This window comes from Salvelinus alpinus, chromosome 20 (assembly GCF_045679555.1).
Source record: "Salvelinus alpinus chromosome 20, SLU_Salpinus.1, whole genome shotgun sequence".
Taxonomy (NCBI): Eukaryota; Metazoa; Chordata; class Actinopteri; order Salmoniformes; family Salmonidae; genus Salvelinus; species Salvelinus alpinus.
The window spans coordinates 37220438-37245754 of NC_092105.1; the positions used below are offsets into that span (position 1 = coordinate 37220438).

A 25317-nucleotide genomic window follows, 5' to 3' on the forward strand; every position below is an offset into this window, starting at 1 on the left:
AAAGAACAACATCGTTGGACTATATGCACAAAATAATACAACATTTCATAATTTAATAGCTAGCTGGTCACCCACAAACATGAGTCATTCCTTTCTTTCTCTCTGGCTTTGTCTAATTGAATGATTAACAGCTGTTTCATGAGTGTCATCCTGTTGTTCCCAACACGGCCTATACTCCCTGTTGTTCCCAACACGGCCTATACACCCTGTTGTTCCCAACACGGCCTATACACCCTGTTGTTCCCAACACGGCCTATACACCCTGTTGTTCCCAACACGGCCTATACTCCCTGTTGTTCCCAACACGGCCTATACACCCTGTTGTTCCCAACACGGCCTATACACCCTGTTGTTCCCAACACGGCCTATACACCCTGTTGTTCCCAACACGGCCTATACACCCTGTTGTTCCCAACACGGCCTATACACCCTGTTGTTCCCAACACGGCCTATACACCCTGTTGTTCCCAACACGGCCTATACTCCCTGTTGTTCCCAACACGGCCTATACTCCCTGTTGTTCCCAACACGGCCTATACTCCCTGTTGTTCCCAACACGGCCTATACACCCTGTTGTTCCCAACACGGCCTATACACCCTGTTGTTCCCAACACGGCCTATACACCCTGTTGTTCCCAACACGGCCTATACTCCCTGTTGTTCCCAACACGGCCTATACACCCTGTTGTTCCCAACACGGCCTATACTCCCTGTTGTTCCCAACACGGCCTATACTCCCTGTTGTTCCCAACACGGCCTATACTCCCTGTTGTTCCCAACACGGCCTATACTCCCTGTTGTTCCCAACACGGCCTATACACCCTGTTGTTCCCAACACGGCCTATACTCCCTGTTGTTCCCAACACGGCCTATACTCCCTGTTGTTCCCAACACGGCCTATACTCCCTGTTGTTCCCAACACGGCCTATACTCCCTGTTGTTCCCAACACGGCCTATACTCCCTGTTGTTCCCAACACGGCCTATACTCCCTGTTGTTCCCAACACGGCCTATACACCCTGTTGTTCCCAACACGGCCTATACTCCCTGTTGTTCCCAACACGGCCTATACACCCTGTTGTTCCCAACACGGCCTATACTCCCTGTTGTTCCCAACACGGCCTATACTCCCTGTTGTTCCCAACACGGCCTATACACCCTGTTGTTCCCAACACGGCCTATACTCCCTGTTGTTCCCAACACGGCCTATACACCCTGTTGTTCCCAACACGGCCTATACTCCCTGTTGTTCCCAACACGGCCTATACACCCTGTTGTTCCCAACACGGCCTATACACCCTGTTGTTCCCAACACGGCCTATACTCCCTGTTGTTCTCAACACGGCCTATACACCCTGTTGTTCCCAACACGGCCTATACTCTCTGTTGTTCCCAACACGGCCTATACTCCCTGTTGTTCCCAACACGGCCTATACTCCCTGTTGTTCCCAACACGGCCTATACTCCCTGTTGTTCCCAACACGGCCTATACTCCCTGTTGTTCCCAACACGGCCTATACACCCTGTTGTTCCCAACACGGCCTATACTCCCTGTTGTGTCATTGCAGTGCTGGCCTTGCTATGTGACTCCTAAGAGACAAAGACTGAGGAGAATTCCAAGAATAGATAATCATGTTGCCATTGTGACCCGGTCTGGCACAGAGCAGAGATAAAAGGACTGCAGCTCTGGCTGTGTCTTGTCGGTGTGTGTGTGTGTGTGTGTGTCATTGAAAGCGAGAGAAAGCAGGAGAGGGAGAGTGGGTGTGTTAGAGAACGTGCCTTTGCCCATGTGTGTATCTTAAGTGCTATAAAACCACTCTTTTCATACACAGCACATAATAATGGCTAACCTTACAGGTGCAGAGTTGCTGCAACCTGGCAGACGCAGGCAGCTGGTGTTCTCTCATTAGCCTTCTCAGCCTGCACCGCCGTCAGCAGGCCATTACCTTTGAACTTCCCTTGTTAAAATGCCAGACTGACGTCAATTCATATCTCCGTGTGGCGTGCAGGTTCAAATTGGTCGCCCACCTTTGGAGTGCCTTCATTAGGGAAGTCTCACTAATTAGCTGCCACTCATCCAATTCATCCCACCGTTTCTGTTTCTTCAGGCATGGATCAAAACCAAATGACACCTGCTGTCTTCTCACATTGACAGAAGAAATGTTATGACTATTTAACAGGTTAGTTAGATGTAGTATTCTGTGTGTCATTGATTGATTGACAAAAAAACAACTGGAAAGTTCTCCGTTTTTTTATTAATTAACTGAGGATTGATGAGTCTCAACTTCGGTAATATGACTTGAAATAGAGTTGCGGCAAAATACAGTGAGCTCCAAAAGTCAAATCAAATCAAACTGTATTAGTCACATGCGCCGAATACAACAGGTGTAGACATTACAGTGAAGTGCTTACTTACGAGCCCCCAACCAACAATGCAGTTAAAAAAAATACGGACAAGAATGAGAGTAACAAGTAAAAAGTAACAAGTAATTAAAGCGCAGCAGTAAAAAATAACAATATATACAGGGGGGTGCCGGTACAGAGTCAGTGTGCGGGGGCACCGGTTATTTGAGGTAATATGAACATGAAGGTAGAGTTATTAAAGTGACTATGCATAGATGATAACAACAGAGAGTAGCAGCCGTGTAAAAGAGGGGGGGGGGAAATGCAAATAGTCTGGGTAGCCATTTGATTAGGTGTTCAGGAGTCTTATGGCTTGAGGGTAGAAGCTGTTTAAAAGCCCCTTGGACCTAGACTTGCCGTGCGGTAGCAGAGAGAGCAGTCTATGATTAGAGTGGCTGGAGTCTTTGACCATTTTTAGGGCCTTCCTCTGACACCGCCTGGTATAGAGGTTCTGGATGGCAGGAAGCTTTGTGACAGTGATTTTTTTTGGGACAGTGATTATTTTGTTGTTGTTTTGGCTCTGTACTCCAGCACTTTGAAATGATACAATGACTATGAGGTTAAAGTGCACTGTCAGCTTTAATTTGAGGGTGTTTTAATCAATATCATGTGAACCGTTTAGAAACTACAGTACTTTTTGTAGATAGTCCCCCCATTTTAGGGGACCAAAAGAATTGGGACAAATTCACTTATACAGTGGGGAGAACAAGTATTTGACACACTGCCGATTTTGCAGGTTTTCCTACTTACAAAGCATGTAGAGGTCTGTAATGTTTTATCATAGGTACACTTCAACTGTGAGAGACGGAATCTAAAACAAAAATCCAGAAAATCATATTGTATGATTTTTAAGTAATTAATTTGCATTTTATTGCATGACATAAGTATTTGAAACATCAGAAAAGCAGAACTTAATATTTGGTACAGAAACCTTTGTTTGCAATTACAGAGATCATACGTTTCCTGTAGTTCTTGACCAGGTTTGCACACACTGCAGCAGGGATTTTGGCCCACTCCTCCATACAGACCTTCTCCAGATCCTTCAGGTTTCGGGGCTGTCGCTGTGCAATACGGACTTTCAGCTCCCTCCAAAGATTTTCTATTGGGTTCAGGTCTGGAGACTGGCTATACCACTCCAGGACCTTGAGATGCTTCTTACGGAGCCACTCCTTAGTTGCCCTGGCTGTGTGTTTCAGGTTGTTGTCATGCTGGAAGACCCAGCCACGACCCATCTTCAATGCTCTTACTGAGGGAAGGAGGTTGTTGGCCAAGATCTCGCGATACATGGCCCCATCCATCCTCCCCTCAATATGGTGCAGTCGTCCTGTCCCCTTTGCAGAAAAGCATCCCCAAAGGATGATGTTTCCACCTCCATGCTTCACGGTTGGGATGGTGTTCTTGGGGTTGTACTCATCCTTCTTCTTCCTCCAAACACGGCGAGTGGAGTTTAGACCAAAAAGCTCTATTTTTGTCTCATCAGACCACATGACCTTCTCCCATTCCTCCTCTGGATCATCCAGATGGTCATTGGCAAACATCAGATGGGCCTGGACATGCGCTGGCTTGAGCAGGGGGACCCTGCGTGTGCTGCAGGATTTTAATCCATGACAGCGTAGTGTGTTACTAATGGTTTTCTTTGAGACTGTGGTCCCAGCTCTCTTCAGGTCATTGACCAGGTCCTGCCGTGTAGTTCTGGGCTGATCCCTCACCTTCCTCATGATCATTGATGCCCCACGAGGTGAGATCTTGCATGGACGCCTCAGACCGAGGGTGATTGACCGTCATCTTGAACTTCTTACAATTTCTAATAATTGCACCAACAGTTGTTGCCTTCTCACCAAGCTGCTTGCCTATTGTCCTGTACCCCTTCCCAGCCTTGTGCAGGTCTACAATTTTATCCCTGATGTCCTTACACAGCTCTCTGATCTCGGCCATTGTGGAGAGGTTGGAGTCTGTTTGATTGAGTGTGTGGACAGGTGTCTTTTATACAGGTAACGAGTTCAAACAGGTGCAGTTAATACAGGTAATGAGTGGAGAACAGGAGGGCTTCATAAAGAAAAACTAACAGGTCTGTGAGAGCCGGAATTCTTACTGGTTGGTAGGTGATCAAATACTTATGTCATGCAATAAAATGCAAATTAATTACTTAAAAATCATACAATGTGATTTTCTGGATTCCGTCTCTCACAGTTGAAGTGTACCCATGATAAAAATTACAGACCTCTGCATGCTTTGTAAGTAGGAAAACCTGCAAAATCGGCAGTGTATCAAATACTTGTTCTCCCCACTGTATGTATGTGTATTAAAGTAATCCAATGTTTAGTATTTTGTCCCATATTCCTAGCACACAATGATTACATCAAGCTTGTGACTCCACAAACTTGTTGGATGCATTCGCTGTTTGTTTTGGTTGTGTTTCAGATTATTTTGTGCCCAATGGAAATGAATGGTCAATAATGTCTTATGTCATTTTGTCACTTTTATTGTAAACAAGAATATGTTTCTAAACACTTCTACATTAATGTCTATGCTACCATGATTACAGATAGTCCTGAATGAATCGTAAATAATGATGAGTGAGAAAGTTCCAGACGCACAAATATCACACCCCAAAGACATGCTAACCTACAATAACAGAGGAGTTTAGCATTTTATGGGTGGGTATGATATTTATGCCTCTGTAATTTTCTCACTCATCATTATTCAAGATTCATTCAGGATTATCCATAACCATGGTAGCATCCACATTAATGTAGAAGTGTTTAAAAACATATTCTATTGTTATTTACAATAATGTTGACTCCAAAATGACAGAATACATTATTTACCATTCATTTCTATAGGGCACAAAATAATCTGAAACAAAACCAAAACAAGTTCAGCAAATACAAATGTGTAGAGTCACACGCTTGGCACTCTTGTACCTTCCTTATTTCATTCCCAATTTTTCTTTAAATAAAAACAAAAACAAATATTAGTTTATTCTCCACATGTTGTTATTGGATAGTCAACATTACAGAACCCATTTTATTTTTGTAAACTTAAGTTTACAATTTTTATTGAGAAAATAAAAACAAATGGCATGGACACAATTATTGGCACCCAGGAATTAGCACAGCCTTTGGCCAACATAACTGGCAACAAATGCTTCTTGGAATCACCAATGAGCTTGCTGCACATTTCTACTGGTAATGTGCCCACTTTTCAGTAGCAAACTGCTGTAATTCTTCAATGTTTGAGGGGTGCCTCCACCAACTGCTGCTTTCAGCTCTCCACGTGGGTTATGGATGTGATTCAGATCTATACTCTTCTCTGGCCACTCCAGAATAATCATTTTGTCCATTGAATTTATTTTTATTTTTTCAATTAAAATGGTCAACTTAAGTTGGTTGTGCAATTGGTTCTGCAATGTTAAAAATATAATAACTAGGTGTGGGGACCAAACACTTTTTTTCTTCAATTTGAACTTATTTTTTTAAGAAATAGGGAATTATTTAAGAAAAGTGTAGGAGTGCCAATATATTTGGCCGCAACTGTATCATCTAAACTACTTGACTGATTTCAAAGCACTGCATGGCATGTATACCAAGCGTAGAGGGGGGGTTGATAGCTTAAAAGCCATAGGCTGCTTATTCTCATCTCTCATTCTAATTCTATGGGCTCTACATCCGCTTACTTTAACTCACTGAAGAACGAATCAAATTAACACCACACGCTCATTCCTTGCTTTAATTCTTAATAAAACCCATATTAATTACATAGACTAGAGTGTAGCCAGCCACTAAACTGTCGGCTGCCATAGTGTCTTCGTAACAGGAGACTGCTGAGAAAACTATGTGATTTACAGTTAGAAGCTTGTGGTTAGTGAAAGGTAATGACAGACCAGAGGTTGAACCAGAGCCACAGAGAGGGTTTATTTGCCTGGAAATCAAAGATGGAGTGATATGTATTTACAACTGTCTGGTACAGCTTATTTATTAAGTACATTTCCAATCGAAAAGCATACATTGAATTTTCTTTGAGTTAATAGTGAAGACGTGTCAGGTATCTACGACAGGATATATTAAGTAATGGGGTCGCTTTCCTGTGTATCATATAAACTCATGAAATAATTATTGGATATACACAGTTCATAAGGATGTCCTCACATTCAACTATACCAGCAATTTCAATATTTACATAAATATGTTTCCTCAATCTGACTTGGTAAATCAAAGAAATCCCTGGTGTAAAATGCTGTCCAAATAAATATAATTATATTCTGGAAAACAAATACTCTTGGTCTGACTACAGCAAAGCCATGGGACTATTCCAAGACCCATTCATAATAATTCAAAATAAATAAAACGGACACATTACATTTACATAAGTATTCAGACCCTTTACTCTATACTTTGTTCAAGTACATTTGGCAGCGATTACAACCTAAAGTCTTCTTGGGTAGGACGCTACAAGCTTGGCACACCTGTATTTGGCGAGTTTCTCCCACTCTTCTCCGCAGATCCTCTCAAGCTCTGTCAGGTTGGATGGGGAGCATAGCTGCACAGCTATTTTCAGGTCTATCCAGAGATATTAGATCGGGTTCAAGTCCGGGCTCTGGCTGGGCCAGTCAAAGACCTTCAGAGACATGTCTCGAAGCCACTCCTGCATTGTCTTGGCTGTGTGTGTAGGGCCATTGTCCTGTTGGAATGAGAACCTCTGCCCCAGTCTAAGGTTCTAAGATCCGTAGAGCAGGTTTTCATCAAGGATCTCTCTGTACTTTTCTCCGTTCATATTTCCCTCGATCCTAACTAGTCTCCCAGTCCCTGTAGCTGAAAATCATCCCCACAGCATGATGCTGCCACCACTGTACTTCACCATAGGGATAGGGACAGGTTTCATCCAGATATGACGCTTGACATTCAGGCCAAATAGTTCAATCTTGGTTAGAGCAGACCAGAGAATCTTGTTTCTCATGGTCTGAGAGTCCTTTAGGTGCCTTTTGGCAAACTCCAAGCAGGCTGTCATGTGCCTTTTAATGAGGAGTGGCTTCCGTCTGGGCACTCTACCATAAAGGGCTGATTGGTGGAGTGCTGCAGAGATGGTTGTCCTTCTGGAAGGTTCTCCCATCTCCACAGAGGCCCTTCTCTCCTGACTGCTCAGTTTGGCTGGGCGGCCAGCTCTAGGAAGAGTCTTGGTGGTTCCAAACTTCTTCCATTTAAGAATGATGGAGGCCACTTCAATTCTGCAGACCTTTTTTGGTACTCTTCCCCAGATCTGTGCCTCGACGCAATCCTGTTCCGGAGCTCTATGGACAATTCCTTCAACCTCATGGCTTAGTTTTTGCTCTGACATACACTGTTAACTGTGGGACCTTATATACAGTATACAGGTGTGTGCCTTTCCAAATCAAGTCCAATCAATTGAATTTACCACAGGTGAACCCCAATCAAGTAGTAGAAACATCTCAGGGATGGTCAATGGAAACAGGATGCACCTGAGCTCAATTTCGAGTTTAATAGCAAAGGGTAGGAATACTTATGTAAATAAGGTATTTCTGTTTAAATTTTTTAATACAATTGCAGAAATGTCTAAAAACCTGTTATCGCTTTGTCATTATGGGGTATGGTGTGTAGACTGATGAGGAATATGTTTTATTTAATCCATTTAGAATAAGGCTGTAACGTAACAAAATGTGGAAAAAGTCAAGGGATCTGAATACTTTTTGAATGCGCTGTAGATCCAAATTATTGTTCAGTCCCTAGCAATCATTGAAAACAATTTCAAAGCACGTCTCCCAGGGTTTATACACTGCACCAGCATTTCTACACCATGCCACATTCCCATACTGGAGTGTAAACAATGATTTTTTTTAATGTCGAAGAAGAGAATAAATAATAGAAGGCAGGCTGCTGTAGCGTACTGGACACGCTGTTTGTACTTGTAACTCCAACTACTATTTATTATCCACCATGAGAGAGAAACTTGTTCAGAAAAAAATGGCAGGAATGTTGAGTTGTCTCCATTTTCTCTCCTCATTCTTTTTCAGTGCTTCCAATTTAAGATTTCCGTCACGCAATTTGACATAACTGGGGCGAGCACAATGGCTTATAAAGAATGTATGTGCACACCAACATCATGAGGTACAAACAGGCAATTTTTTTTTTAGATGTTAACTCATTTATGCACACATGCTAGCCAAGTACTAGCTATAAAATCATAGTAGAGGAGGAATAGGATATATGTGGAATGAGCCAGAAGTGTGTAGTGTACATCCACACAGTTCATCCCAGACTATTGTCAGACTTAACAAAATGTTTCCTTCACAAGGATGTGAAACAATGAGATAAAAATTGAGTTACAGAGTCTGAATTCTCCTAATCGTTTTCCCACAAAGCATGGTACCTCTGGGGAGAGCAAAACAAAGACAGAGATGTTTAGCTATCTACTCTCTCTCACACACCAGAGGTGGAGGACACTAACTCAAGTACAAGAGAGGGACCTAATGTCTTATTTTATGTGTACCCTTGCAGCTCTGACCTACTCTGAGTTACAGCTCAATACACAGCTACTCACTCATCCTAGTGTGCCAAGTGAAAAGAAAAGTCAAAACGTAGATTATTATTTTGAAATCAATGTGACCGACTGGGTTGAAACCCGTATTAGCCCATTGCGCTAAAGCCAAGGCAATACCTCAGTGAATAGCACATCAGTGAAGTCTTCACAATGGCAACAGTAAATCTGCAGTATCATGCAACTCACCCCCACCCCGTCCTCCTGTCGGTACTGCTTCCAGGCTTGGCCAGTGTCACTGAAGAGCAGCAGGTAGCCGCTGACCCAGTCTGAGCTGCCGTAGCGCCCCTGTGTGGCGACGGCCGTCACCTCCATCCTGTCCCTGAGGTCCAGCTGCAGCCACGGCTGGCTGTCTGTCACCTGGGGAGACCAGCCTCCCGCTCCTTGGGAGACCAGAGAGAGAAAATATCATTTTTTAGCATTCTGTCGCTGCACAGTTTGGATCGAATTGTGGTCGGTGTTTTGGCCAGTAACCCTTAACCTGTGGGCCTTGCCTGCATGGAATTGATGCTGAATTCTTGCATTTCTGTCTGCATGGGGAGTATCCTGTGAATGCTAGACTCCTCTGTATACTGTATGTGAGGTTTGTCGATTGCTGTGGAATATTAACGAACCCCCTCTATCATGCTGTCTAATAACCCCCTTCTATCATGCTGTATGAAATGAAGTGTGAAAACACTATTTTGTTTAAATAACACTCCAGCCACCCTAGTCATAGACTGTTCTCTCTGACACCGCACGGCAAGTGATACCGATGCACCAAGAATGGAACCAACAAGACCCTGAACAGCTTTTACCCCTGAGCCATAAGACTGCTAAATAGTTAGTTAAATAGTTAACCAATAGCTACCTCGACTATCAGCATTTACCCTTTTTGTTTTTAGCTCTTTTGACACACGCTGCTGCTACAGTTTATTATCAAATGAAATTGTATTGGTCACATACACATGGTTAGCAGATGTTACTCCGAGTGTAGCGAAATGCTTGTGCTTCTAGTTCCGACAGTGCAGTAATATCTAACAAGTAATCTAACAATTCCCCAACAACTACCTAATACACACAAATCTAAACGGGTGAATGAGAATATGTACATATAAGTATATGGATGCGCAATGGCAGAGCGGCATAGGCAAGGTGCAGTAGATGGTATAAAATACAGTACATACATGTGATATGAGTAAGATATGTAAACATTATTAAAGTGGCATTATTTAAAGTGGCATTGTTTAAAGTGACTAGTGATTTATTTATTAAAGTGGCCAGTGATTGGGTCTCAATGTGGGCAGCAGCCTCTCTGAGTTAGTGATTGCTGTTTAGCAGTCTGATGGCCTTGAGATAGAAGCTGTTTTTCAATCTCTCGGTCCCAGCTTTCATGCACCTATACTGACCTCGCCTTGTGGATGATAGCGGTGTTAAAAGGCAGTGGCTCAGGTGGTTGTTGTCCTTGATGATCTTTTGGCCTTCCTGTGACATCGAGTGCTGTAGGTGTCTTGGAGGGCAGGGAGTTTGCCCCCGGTGATGCGTTGTGCAGACCGCACCACCCTTGCAGTTAGCCTTGCAGTTGTGCATCTGTAAAAGTTTGTCAGGGTTTTAGGGGATATGCCAAATTTCTTCAGCCTCCTGAGGTTGAAGAGGTGATGTTGCGCCTTCTTCACCACACTGTCTGTATGGGTTGACCATTTCAGTTTGTCTGTGATGTGTACGCCCAGGAACTTAAAATGTTCCACCTTCTCCACTGCTGTCCCTTCGATGTGGATAGGGGGGTGCTCCTTCTGCTGTTTCCTGAAGTCCACGATCATCTCCTTTGTTTTGTTGACGTTGAGTGAGAGGTTGTTATCCTGACACCACACCTCCTCCCTGTAGGCTGTCTCGTCGTTGTTGGTAATCAAGCCCACTACTGTTGTGCCATCTGCAAACTTGATGATTGAGTTGGTGAACAGGGAATACAGGAGAGGGCTGAGCACACACCCTTGTGGCGCCCCAGTGTTGCGGGTCAGCGAAGTGGAGATGTTGTTTCCTACCTTCACCATCTGGGGGCGGCCCGTCAGAAAGTCCAGGACCCAGTTGCACAGGGCGGGGTTGAGACCCAGGGCCTCCAGCTTTATGATGAGTTTGGAGGGTACTTTGGTGTTGAATGCTGAACTGTAGTCAATGAACATCATTCTTACATAGGTATTATTTTTGTCCAGATGGGATAGGGCAGTGTGCAGTGTGATGGCGATTGCGTCAACTGTGGACCTGTTGGGGCGGTATGCAAACTGAAGTGGGTCTAGGGTGGCTGGTAAGGTGGCGGTGATATGATCCTTGACTAGTCTCTCAAAGCAATTCATGATGACAGAAGTGAGCACTACGGGGCGGTAGTCATTTAGCTCAGTTATCTTTGACTTCTTGGGTACAGGAAGAATGTAGCCATCTTGAAGCATGTGGGGACAACAGACTGGGATAGGGAGCAATTGAATATGTCTGTAAACACACCAGTCAGCTGGTCTGCGCATGCTCGCGGCTAGGGATGCCGTCTGGGCCAGCGGCCTTGCGAGGGTTAACTCGTTTACATGTTTTACTCACGTCAGCCACGGAGAAGGAGAGGGGGGGTGCAGTCTTTGTTAGCGAGCCGCGACGGTGGCACTGTATTATCCTCAAAGTGGGCAAAGAAGGTGTTTAGTTTGTCTGGAAGCGTGACGTCAGTGTCCGTGACGTGGCTGTTTTTGTTTTTGTAGTCCGTGATTTCCTGAAGACCCTGCCACATACGTCTCGTGTCTGAGCCGTTGAATTGCGATTCCACCTTGTCCCTGTACCTGCATTTCGCTTGTTTGATTGCCTTGCGGAGGGAATAACCACACTGTTTATATTCAACCATATTTCGAGACCTCTTTCCATGGTTAAATGCAGGGGATCGTGCTTTCACTTTTGCGCGAATGCCGCCATCCATCCACGGTTTCTGGTTAGGGTAGGTTTTAATAGTCACAGTTGGTCCAACAGCTCCAATGCACTTCTTTATAAACGCACTCACCGAGTCAGCGTATATTCCTGTCCACGTGATCAAAACAATCTTGTTGCGTGGCTTCCGATTCGTCAGACCAGCGTTGACTGGTTCTCGTCACTGGTACATCCTGTTTGAGTTTCTGCCTATAAGACGGTTCGAGCAAGATGGCGTCATGGTCGGATTTGCCGAAGGGAGGGCGGGGATAGGACTTTGTATGCATAACGGAATTGAGAGTAGCAGTGGTCGAGAGTATTAGCCCTGCGTGTCGTGCAATCAATATGCTGATAGAATTTAGGTAGCCTTGTTCTCAAATTTGCTTTGTTAAAATCCCCAGCTGCAATAAATGTAGCCTCCAGATATATAGTTTCCAGTTTACATAGAGTCCAGTGAAGTTCCTTGAGGGCCGTCTTGGTGTTCTCTTGAGGGGGAATGTACACAGCTGTGACTATAACTGACAAGAATTCTCTTGGTATGTAAAATGGCCGGCGTTTGATTGTAAGGAATTCTAGGTCGGGTGAGCAGAAGGACTTGAGTTCCTGTATGTTGTTATGATTACACCATGAGTCATTCATCATAAAGCACACACCCCCGCACTTCCTCTTTCCAGAGAGGTGTTTATCTCTGTCGGCGCGATTCATGGAGAAGCCCGGATGCTGAACCAATTCCGACAACATATCCCGAGAGAGCCATGTTTCCGTGAAACAGAGAATGTTACAATCTCTGATGTCTCTCTGGAAGGCAACCCTTGCTCAAATTTCGTCTACCTTTTTGTCAAGAGACTGGACATTGGCGAGTAGTATACTCTGAAGTGGTGTGTGACGTCTACGGAGCCTGACCGGGAGGTCGCTCCGTCTGCCCCTTCTGTGGCACCGTTGTTTCTGGTAGCCTACTGGAATTAGATCCATTGTCCCAGGTGGTGGTTTCACTGTTAGTGTACACCTGTTGTTTATGAAGCATGTGACAAGTAACATTTTATTTTATTTGAAATGTATCAGTGTACTTGATATAGTCGAAGGGCCACCCACCAAAAAAGGCTTCAGAAAAGGCATTCTGTGACCCGAGAAACAACACAGCAAAGTTTCAACATCATTACGTAGATCATTTGATGTATATGAACACTGTGTGGTTAAAAAGTTTAAAAAGTTGCACATTAATGAAATATTCTAAATCAAAAGGTACGATTTTGAAATCAAAGCACATTTTGGGTAATTTCCCCTAGCAACATTATGAGGTTGCAGTGTCACAGCTTGGTTACAATTGTTACGCACATTCTGTTGTCCATACTTGCAGATAGCAACATACTGTATGTACCGGACCAGAGGAAATAATACGAGATAAGAAGCTGTTGAAAGGTGCAAAATAAATTTGTCTCAGATGCCAGAACGTCGCCGATGTAGCTGTCAGTACCTTGAATGTTTTGAGAGCTGTGTTATCTAACAAACATTGTGCTTTCTTTAGTTTGGCTAGCAGGCAAAATAAATGATGGCCCTTGTAGGCTAAATACTACTGTTAAAATGTCTTATATTAACTACGAAAACCATGTTTAAAACCTATTTCCTAATTTCGGGGTTCATCTGGATAAGTCAAAGACTGATAACCTATTGCTTGAGCTTATGCAAGGTCATACACCGAACGCACAAATAGATCTGTGTTCTGTGCACCAGTGTGCAACAAAAGTAAAGAAGGTGAAACATAGCAGCAAATTACCCAAGATGCGCTATGATTTTGATGCAAAAAATCATAACTTTTGTTAACAATAACAAATGAATGTGCAACTTTTACAAGTGTTGAACCACACTGTGTTCATATTCATAACAGTATCTATATAATGTTGTTGAAATTTTGAGGGTTTGTTTCCTGGGTCACGGAACAAAACATTTTTGGTGGATGGCCCTTGGACTAATATGATAAATACACTGGTGAATAATAACCTCAGTATCTACATCCAAACATTCATGTGAAAGTGTGATATGGCGGTGCTGTGTACAATTAGTAGATTCAGACCCCACAAGCCGCCCAGTTATCAAGCAGAAGAAACAGGTCAGTTCATGTTCATTACTCAGCTGCTGTGGGCTGGGACACAACACCATGGGAACAGATGAGTTCTGAATATTAAACCAGAGTCTCAGTCACAGAGGAAGCATCATTTACGGAGCCCCCCCCCCAACCCCCCCCCCCCCCCGGATCATTTTGGTTGTTACAGACTCACATACTGTTACAGAGGTAAAACATGACCTGGGGTCAGTCGGGTTAGGCTAGGTGTTCACCTTAATATCCCAAGTCATTGAGAATCATTATCTAATTTCAGACAGTAGACTCATTTATATATCAATTTATTGATCTGTGACCCTTGTTGTTATGGCTAAGTGCAACATTTTAAATTGGCTAAACGGTGCTGACATGTACAATGAGTACTGTTTCAGGGATATATATTTAAGAGGCTCATGAGGTGAATTTTAATGCAATAATAAGCATAATGCTATTTCAAACTAATCTGGATAAGATACATTTTTTTTTTTTTTATGATATCCTAATATTACGGTCCATTAGAGCTGTTTAGCAAACTAAAACACCTTCCTTTTATCTTAGATAAAGCATTATTGATTGTCTCTAGGTATTGTTCAGAAACTTTAAATAAAAAAATATTACTTTCCATTGTAACTCACCATCTCTTCTGTTGATCTTGGCAAAGTGTGGAGCGTTACTGACAGAGGACTGTGAGGAGCTCTCTAAGGAAGCTGGGGGTAGCATGGATACCAATGGGCCATTACAAATATCTGTAAGAGTAAAAAAGAGAGTATGCTGTATGAAGTTCATGGTTGGGTACAATATATAGAGCTTTAGCACCATCATTATGTACTAGAGCAGGGGTGTCAAACATACATAATAAAAAATTAAATAATATTAATAATAAAAACATTTATATATATACATGTATATAAATATATATAATATACTGTATACACTGAGTGTACAAAACATTAGGATGACAGACTGACCAGGTGAAACCAGGTGAAATATATGATCACTTATTGTTCGCAATTTTATGGAAAATTATGTTTGTGTCTGCAAGCGCAGCACGGTATGGGGTCTAAATGCAAGTATTGCTGAAATAGCGGGGCTGCCTCACTTAACCACTCCACAAATCTCTCCCCATCTCTCCCCAGCAGTCCATTAACTCAAGCAGTGACCCCTAAAAAGAGGACAGTAGAATCCACAGTACCCTAGGCAGCCCTATGTGTTTGTGTGTGTGTGTGTGTGTGTATGTGTGTGCACGTGCGAGTGTCAGTAGTGTTCCTCCTAATCCATCAGATTAGATCACTTCCACCAGGCAGAAGGAGATTAAGAGGTCAGTGATCTGAACTTGTCGGCCTCTTCTTCCACTGATCCAGCTCTGCCTGCCAGGCCCCAATAAGAGCAGTGAGTGGGGTGGAGCTCATTCACTTCGCTAGCTACTGCACCACAACTCTCCTTTGTTGTTTCCACTGAGCAGTGTGGCTTCTGGAGCATCACCATGTGGCTGCTAAAGAGGATCCCAGGACATAAAAAGAACTGGCAACAGCTTGATTACAATGATCACTGTACTCTCTCCATCAGTGACTCATTCATCGATTTCTCTCTTTACATCATTTTGTTTTGGATGCCATCCACTCCATGTTGAATTTATCCTGGAAACATCTGCAGTAACTAATGAACATTCATCTGGTAGACAACAACTTCATGTTGAAAATGACAGCAGGAGCCTGTTTGCGACACTTTGGAAGTATCTTTGAGGACAGCCCACCAGATTTCAGCTGACCTGAATTGACTGCACTTATATCACTTGCCAGCAGATGTCTCTAAATGTTGATTTACAGATTGACTCAAGTGGATCAAGCTGTTTTTTTAAAGCATATAGATATAATTAAAAAACACAGCTTAGAGACACCATACACCAGATATATACATGCACAGATGCCCAACTTTTGAGAAAAATCCCATAATTTCACGAGGAATTATACATTTTTATCCTAATGTTATTAAACATTGTGTGGCAAATAGGTTTTCTGTTTCTAGTGAAAATCCTTACATTACATTGTAGCCATTTCCTGCAGCCAAATGACCAAATCGCCTCTAATGGCCTCATGGGTGGAATGTAATTCCTATTTGTCCTAATTTCATAATGAATAAACATAATTTCAAAAAAACTTGGTCAGATGGTTTTGTTATATTTCATTATTTTGTGATGTATATAAAGTGTAATATTGGGATGCAACCTCAACATGTAATACATTACAACTCTGATTTAGCCCAGTGTAGTAAAAGGTTTTAATCATCCCTGCCCACTACTTAAGCACTCTAAGCATGACTCTGTCTATCTCTTTCTATTTCTATCTATCCATCTCTTTTTATCTCTCACACAATCCATCAGGCTCTGGGGATCATGCAATCCCTTTGAAACAAAGCAAGCACCTTTGATCCTGACGGCCTTCTCACAAACATCTTCATCAATGTCAGGTTAGTCTTTCACTTCGGCAAAAGTACCTGCTCTATTTCATCTGATGGTTACACCAAATCTTAACACACCTATAAGACCTTTGTACAGTGGAAAGGGTACACCAATGATATTTTTATGTCACAGCAGCATATAACGTAAAGCAATCGGCAAGGACATAACTCTAAGAGGCCCCAGAATACAAAGACAATTACGGTAGCTCACTTATAAAATGTGTGTTTTATGAACAGTGTTTTTGTTTATAGCCTCCATCTAGTTATTTGGCACCGAGCCAATAGCTGGGCTGTCAATCAGGAAGAATTATGGGTAGAGGATGATTTGCCTGCAAAGCTGCACTGCTCTGCTCAGTGCCTCCTTGCCTTGGGATAATTGAAAATCTATCCTAGCTATGAATGCGATCGTGCCACGGCACACTCGCTATGCAAAGTGCTTGGGCTTAAATCTTAAACACTCACTCCCATAAGCAGACACACACACACACACACACACACACACACACACACACACACACACACACACACACACACACACACACACACACACACACACACACACACACACACACACACACACACACAAACACACACAGAGAGAGAGAGGAACAGAAACAAACACAAACAAACACAAACAAAGTTGGAAAAGAAAGCTGAACCAGGAGCCAGCCCTTTCTATAAACTCATAGCTTGTACAGTAGATCCTGACAGGGTATAGCGACACTGTGATTTTAGTATCCACACCAGTGAGAGACATCTTGACACCTCCAGGCTAGTAGAACATAGCTGGGGTTATCAGTGATTGTGTTTGGGATAAAAAAAATAAAAGAAGCTGCACTCCCTTCCACTTCCCTCTGTTCCCCAAGGTGTGCCATCATGCAGTGATGCATGGTAAGATAGATGGCTGTGAACACATTTAGATGCACACTGTGAGCTCTCTTTTTTCTCCTTGGCCTATACACTTCCTCAAGGCCCATAAAGAACATATTTTTGTCATGTAACACAATGACCCATACTTAATTTAGTGGGAAGACTATTCAAGTGGAAGGAAGTTAGGCTATTTTGAGGTTGAAAACATCAATATGACTGCAAATTAGAGTACAAAACCAAACGTAATTTGTGAGTCAGTTTTGGAAAAACAACCACATTATCCAGTCAAACTTGATGGCCACATTTAGCTCATTCAAATCCACAAAATACCGCATTTGATTCTGCTTTTCACACTATATTTATTCAAGCTTTTTGGTAGATCTCAAACGTGACTTTCAAACCCAATCTACTTCATCTAACTTGCTCTCTTCAAAATGTGCAACAACTTTTTACAACACAAAGGCCCCTGAGTTGACTTCCATCCCTCACATGGCTCATTAGCCAGCATCCCCTCCTAGTCTTTGTGCTAAACAAACAGCGCTCCACAAAGAAATCAAGCTCAATTACGCCAACAAACTGCCTTTTGTAGCGTATGCGGCTGGAATATTTTTAGCTCCGTTTCAGGCCCCAGCGCACCTGCCGATGACTAGCAGTATGGTCAGAGCAGAAGTTGTGGAGCTGTTTAAATTCTGAGACTAAACAGAAGAAAAAACTGCTTTTGCAACAGCTAATGGCTATCCAAATACGATCCTTAAATCCTAAATCCAATATTATCTCTATAGAACTATATGGAGAGACTTGAAGAAGACAAAGATGCTCAAATGAGCTTCCTGTGTGCTAGGCACAGCAGACACCGTCTACCCCCATGTCTACCCACGATGCATCGCTCCAAAAGGATCCAGAGGAACAATGACATGATCCAGTAAAGAATGGATGTATGCCTCCGGGTAGTATCGATAAAGCAGAATACGATACCTTACATGTATTTATAGACTGGTCCCATCTCATCTCTGTTCAGGCAGAAACATTGAGTATGGCTGAGGTATCGGTTGACAATTAGCTACAGACGCAGGCTGAATTTGAGGAAGTGCCGGTCAATACATGTGATTGAGAAACACAGCACTGTACTGTAGCACTTAATTTCCAATAATGTGTCTGATAGAGTGAGCAGCAAAACATAGTTTAGAGAGAAAGTGTTGATAACTGATCTGAAGGCTGATATGTTTAGGTTTACTTACAGACCGAGCGATAACGTGACTATCACACACTTCATAAATTCAAGAGATTTTACACTGCTGGTGAGAATTCTCAGTCAATGCACAAAGGAGAAGTAACACATACTGTGAAACATGGTCAACCACTCTGTTCATTTTTCATATCATTATCAAGTTGGCATAGATGGCGGTGGAGCTGCTCTTTTGATACATATCCCATTCTGATTAGTCTTTCTGGTTGTGTCACCTCTGTGTGATACACTACCCCACACTGAACTCACCATTAGCCAACACTGTGTGTCACTATGCAAAGAAACCAGAGGTTACTGGCTGATTAGCCCCTCGTGAATACTAGATTGGAAAAGAGAGACTCTCATTGGACAAAAATGACAGCTTGGCTTCCATATCCAAGCAGCCCCAGATGGTGGTCCTGATACGGCCGTCCTCTCTCCTGCCTGTGGAAATGTCACCAAGCCCGTTTACATTTTAATACATGCAGATTAAGTGTTGAAGACTCACCTTCATTAGAACTGGGGAAATAACTCATACAATACTTTCTGGAGAAATACATTTAATTAAAAGCTGTCCAAAGATGGTCAAAATAAAGACAGCAGGTTTCAGATTAGATAAATGGTTGACTGTTCGCTCTCAGAACATCAATTCCCGAACCCAGATGTACTAATCTTGGCATATTGTTACAAAGATGCTCAAATTTAAACGATATAATGCTGCAATAGCTACCTGTCTGGCTCAATCATGAGTCCTGCTCAAAATGTTTGCAGGATCCACCTGTATCATCAAGCCCTAGATCATCAATTGAAAACTGTGTGTATGAGATTCCTTCTCACAGAAATGAGGAGTTACAGAGTAATAGCTACTGACAGAAAATGTCTGGCGGTATTCCCAAGTTTAAACCGTGCTTCCTGTCTGCTCGGTCTACTTTGGAGATGGAAAGTAGGGAAACATTACCTTGTTATTCTTATCACGCAGTAAAAGCCCTGCATAGCACCAGTGTTCTCTTATCGGCACGGTCAATAGTAAGTGGTCACTTGTAATCCTTAGCAATCCTTTGCCAGTAACACCAGAAATAAATAGAAGATGGAACTTACGGACTATACAGCTATTTGTAGCATATTCATTGCACTCTATAGATCGGGAATGGTGTACCATCAGTGTGAGAGCGATACGATTGGAAATGCTAAGGCCTCCACTGGCGCCACATTCATCAAATAGATTTTTCCTCTCCCAGGGGGGCCAATATATTATTGCTCTAAATAGCCTTATATCATATATTGTTCGTTATTTAGGGGGGGGGGGGGGGGGTTTAGCATTGTGCAATACCAGTTAGCTCTCCTCTGTCCAGATCAAATATATGTATCATAAACAACCCTAAGATAATACAATTGTGGCACATCCTGCTCACATGATTTTAGGTGAACACACAGGCTGCAGAAAAACTTTGGAGATGCATTCAAGATGCAAATACCTTGGTATTTTGACTGACAATGATTTATCGTTTAAAAAAAACATGACTAAGCGTGTTAAGAATTTTTTATTTAAATAGATCTTGTCTCTCTCCAGTCAACAGGAAGCAAGTTGGGCAGTCAACCCTTCTACCTGTTCTTTATTATGGTGATACTATTTATCAAAGTGCAGCTGCCTATACTCTTAAACCCTTGGATTACGTTTTTTATAGCGCCCTTCGTTTTATCAGAGGAGACAGTTTTATTAGTCATTACTGTATTCTTTACCAAAAGGTTGACTGGACTTCTTTATTACACTCTTTTTGTTTACAAAGCCCTGCTCCTCAAACTTCCAACTTACTTAACATCACTGTTAAGACTTAAAATGACATGTTATCAAACCCGTTCACAAGGTTGGTTAACTCTGGAGACTCCTTGGTTTCTCGCGAGTTAGGTAAATTAACCTAGAATGATCTACAATACACTTTAAATTTGGAGGAATTGGTGCCTCTAGCGTAATTACGACAGTTGTCAGGGGACCTTTTTTACTGAGAAATGCTTCTGTTTCTTGATATATTGTTGTGTATAATAACATGTATTTTATTGTGTATATGAATGTGCATTTTGAAGTGTATTGTGGTGCTATACAGGGCTCACCTGGAAAAGAGACCTTGGTCTCAGCATTGACTCCGTGTCAAAATAAAGGTTAAATACATTTACAGTGATAAAATAGGCTTCATTCTCCCTACAGTATTCAGCACATGCAGTATATTATGTGTGGCCGTGGGGCGATAACAGGAACAAGCACAAGTGTATGGTAGGGGAGCAAAAAACAACACCGTACAAAGATACTTTTACATAATGGGGTGTACCATAGCAACAACTAGGGAGATATTCCAACATACAGTATATCATTGGTTTAATACTGCCATACCCCTTTCTTCATTCATTAGCTTAACAAGGCATGCTCCTCGACCATACTATCTCTGAATACATTAGGCTACATTCAAGGGTGAGTTATTTTTTGACTCCTGTACCAAACATAACCCCCGTCTATAGCACAAGCCGGAGGTTGCCAAGAACTGCATTCTAATGTGATGATCGCCAACACCTTGAAAGAACCACAGTCTTTTTTCTTGGCATTTCAAATGAACAACATGCCCCTCGAAGTCACACATGAAAGGAAGTGCAAAACAGCCCCATCCATCCACATCCAGCCATCCACACTCTAAATAGAACAAAAGACAGAGAAACATGTTTCACTTAATTAACCATGTAGTAATTGAACTCTAACTTCTGGGAAACATGTAGGAATCTCTATGAATAAGGCGTATTGAAAAGAAAATCTATTGTAATCAACCTGATTCATAGACTTCATATTGTCTATGTGATTCTTGGCTGTGTGTGTAGGTCCACACAATGAACAAAGCAGAACATGGATGAGAGTACCTTTGCCTTTAGGACTGTACCAGCCCCAAGTCACACATTCAATAACCCTACCACCAGAGTAGCTCATAAAATGCTGCTGTCTTTATCAGTGGGTGCCCTTTCATTTGGATGTTTTGTTGAATGTCAATCTTTTTTGCTGTATGCCATCCACCAAACCACTGGGGAGATAATAATGGTCTATCTTTCCATATTTAACTGCACGTGTGCTGTCCATCTCTGATCCACTACCAGCAACAGTAATGACAGCACTATACTCTCAAATAAATGACCATAATTGGACCATTACGTGAAGTCAGATATGTTAAGGAAATCCAGAACCATTATCGAGAAGGGAAAACGTTTAATTGGATAATTATGTGTAGTGACTAACATCTAAATTGTACTTCTACTGTGTCCCATGGCCTTTCCATGTTATTACATACAGTATGCACTGTACATCGACCCATTCATGTGATGTACATTTGAACACTCATTGCCTATGGCGGTTTGGATCACCCAGGCTCTAGCTAGCTGAGCTCTTTCTCCATACTGACTTGCCTAGTTAAATAAAGGTTTACATTTTATTAGATTTTTTTGTACAAATACTGGAGACTTCAGTCTACACATTGGAGGAAGTGGGAGCTCCCTACTGCTGTGTTCTGCCTCATTTATCTCTTGATGAATGCATCACCCTTTTATGAATCTCTACAACAGTAGGAGTTCCTTCCATTCTAGAGACTGAGTGAGTGCCTGCTTTGCATTAATCAGCTAGTAGAATATGGTGAGGACTCAGGACTGCTTTTACACATGCATGCATAGTCAATAGGATGCTGTCATCTTTGCTGCATTGTGGGATGGTGCAGTACTTTACCAAATGTACTTCAGTAAGTGCCTCTGCTATGGGATTTAATTTACTCTGAAATGTCTGCTCAAAAAGAAACCGAACGGAAAATCCAAGCAAATAAAACTTAGTATGGTTGTCCGTGTGAGTGTTTATACTGTTAGTAATATAAGTATGTGCATAATATTGTGGGATACAGTAGCTGTGATAGTGTAGCTGTGATAGTATTACTGTAAACCTGGAGCAATATTCCACCCACAGAGGCATGGTGACGTGAGTGATATCAAGAGACAGCTCTGGTAATGAAAGACCCCGCTGTTTTCATCCAAAGCCAACTTTCAAAATCATAATTTCACACCCAGCAGGAAACTTTCCCTTTCAAGTGCCACACTTTGGCCTTTATAAAAAATAAGATAAAGTAAATGATAAAGCAAGTCCAACCACCTGCTGAACTTCACTGTGAACCATTTGAATAGCACTAAGATTACAGGCCCACGGGCCCAGCAGCATATGCTGCAAATCATTGGATGAAATAGGTTATTTAGTAGATGTTCAGTATCAATTATGAATATTTGCAAGCAACGGATCCGGTAGCCTTCATAGGACACCAGACCTAGGAGCACGATGACATGCTCCTCTGGGAGGATGTGGCTGCCATTATCTCTGTCACCTGACACAGGGGCTACACAAACCACCCATGATGGATATTGGGCTTCTCCTTTTGTTTCTCAAAGGTAAATATGAGAACGGCCATTTGCTTGTCCTCTAGGAGAATCTAGCCATTTCATCTCTGAGCAGCATGTCAATTCTGATCACTGGATACATTTGAGTGACCACAAGAAGGTCATAAATGAATAATCTAGCTGTCAGTTTAGCTCAGTTCACTGGGTTACATCACGAGAATAAACTGCTTTTATGCCTATCTCACAGGTACCAGGTCTCAAAGCCACCCATCAATTCTATGTTTTGGATAACAATTAGTATTTTAAGTTAATTTCCTTCAATAACTTAATTAATGATGCACGAATCATTGATATAGTTGTTTAACATGTTTGATATGGAGTTATAACAAATCGTTACCAATTTTGCACAATACACCACTTATCATCCACCTAAAAACTCAGGTGAGGAAGGACGACCACTAGCGACGACAACATCAAAACAACTGGACTAAACAGATGCTGGCACAACAAATCAAACACAATTGAATGTTCATTTAATACGACATATCAGAGAGAAACAAATGTCAACGATGCTGTGAATGACAATAGGGGTGAATATAATTTCCACCAAATTATGTTACTGCTAATTATGCTGCAATTATAGGTTATAGAAAATAATTTACTGATATTTCAAATAAAAAAAGTGTCATCTTAAGCTACACTAGAAAGACAATAGACAAAGGAATCCAATATATCACGTTATAGTTGCAACACACGGCCCTACACCTATACATTTACTTGTAAAAATAAACATAGCTATAACGTTATTATCTAGGCTTTTGCTTCTTCGGGCATGTCAGCATACATCTATGTTTTCATCCATATGAGTCATAAGACTACAGGAAAAATCATGTCACCAAACGCGCACGGTTTCATTTCCAAAACCAGCGGTACTGGTAAGCAACTTCTGATACTCACAGTGACTGGCGGCGGACGCAGAACCGGAGGCACTCAAAAGACAGACAATGAAGATATATAACCGAGACAGCTTTCGCAAATCCATTCTCCCTACTGTGATATATCCTGATGTTGTAGGAAGAGAGTAAATCTCATGAAAGCGATGCCTTCAAGTGTCTCTAGCGCGGACGGAATCACGCAGTGTGTTTGAAGCCCAGTGGAAAAGTAAACCACTCCCCCATCAGCAGTCCTTCACAGATGCTCAGCCCGTAGAATCTCTCTCTCTCGTGCTCTCTCCTTCTCTTTCTCTCCTCTCTCAACGTATATCTCTCTAGTATTTCATGAGTTGGTTTCAACTCATGGCCGTTCTAGTATTTTTTTGAAGTATGTGCGTGTGAGTGTGTGTGATTTTGTACAGTAGTGTAACTAGTTTTGCCGCTCCTCTTGCTGCGCTCTAGACCATTTCAGCAACAAAGTAGCTGGACAAACTGTCAAACAGGAGGAGGCTCTAGAGTAAAAATTAGTGAATGTTCATTTGGATAAGAGTATGTCAACATTAAAATGTATGTAAGAGGCTATGAGGGGAGAAAATATTGTTTTTGATGCAATCCGTTTAAAATATATCTGTGTATGGTAAAATAAGATGAGGAAATTACATTAAGGAATTTAGGAGGAAGTTAAGTTTTATGTATAATTCTCTCTCCTCCAGGCAGCAGATAGGCTGTATGTTAAACATCCTAGATGCTCTGATTACAGACCACGATACAGATCATGGTAACATAATGTATTTCTGCTATTTCCAGCTTCCCCATTCATAAGCTCAGGTCTTTCATCACTGCCAGTGGATGGTCATTGTTTTCAGGCATGGGTTATTATTTAGTCCAGTGGTTTCCAAACTTTTTATAGTCCCGTACCCCTTCAAACAGTCAACCTCCAGCTGTGTACCCCCTCTAGCACAAGGGTTAGCACACTCTCAAATGTTGTTTTTTGTCATCATTGTAAGCCTGCCACACAATACATTTATTTAACATAAGAATGAGTTTTTGTCCCAACCCGGCTCGTGGGAAGTGACAAAGAGCTCTTATAGAACCAGGGCACAAATAATAATATAATAATAATCAATAATGTTGCTCTTTATTTAACTATCTTAAATATAAAACCTTATTTGTTAATTGAAAATTGTGAATAACTCACCACAGGTTAATGAGAAGGGTGTGCTTGAAAGGATGCACATAACTCTGCAATGTTGGGTTGTATTGGAGAGAGTCTCAGTCTTAAATCCTTTTCCACACACAGTCTGTGCCTGTATTTAGTTTTCATGCTAGTGAGGGCCGAGAATCCACTCTCACAGAGGTACGTGGTTGCAAAGGGCATCAGTGTCTTAACATCACGATTTGCCAAGGCAGGAAACTCTGAGCGCACCACAATCCAGAAATCTGGCAGTGGCTTCTGATTAA

At 42.0% G+C, this 25317-nt stretch overlaps 1 protein-coding gene across 3 annotated transcripts in view; it reads right to left on the bottom strand.

Annotated features, from left to right (window-relative positions):
• LOC139546788 (contactin-associated protein-like 5) overlaps window positions 1-24128 on the bottom strand; it is a 61921-nt gene extending 37793 nt beyond the window's left edge. For 2 of the 3 annotated variants that reach the window (XM_071355571.1, XM_071355569.1), the window contains exons 1-3: window positions 23882-24127; window positions 14604-14714; window positions 9144-9337 (exon numbers count right to left, since the gene is read on the bottom strand). In XM_071355571.1, the coding sequence (XP_071211672.1) occupies window positions 9144-9337; window positions 14604-14714; window positions 23882-23966 (390 nt within the window). In that variant the 5' untranslated portion in view covers window positions 23967-24127. Of the gene's footprint in view, window positions 1-9143; window positions 9338-14603; window positions 14715-23881 lie in introns of all 3 variants that reach the window. The other variant, XM_071355570.1, reaches the window with a different exon arrangement.
• Between the last annotated feature and the right edge of the window lie 1189 nt (window positions 24129-25317).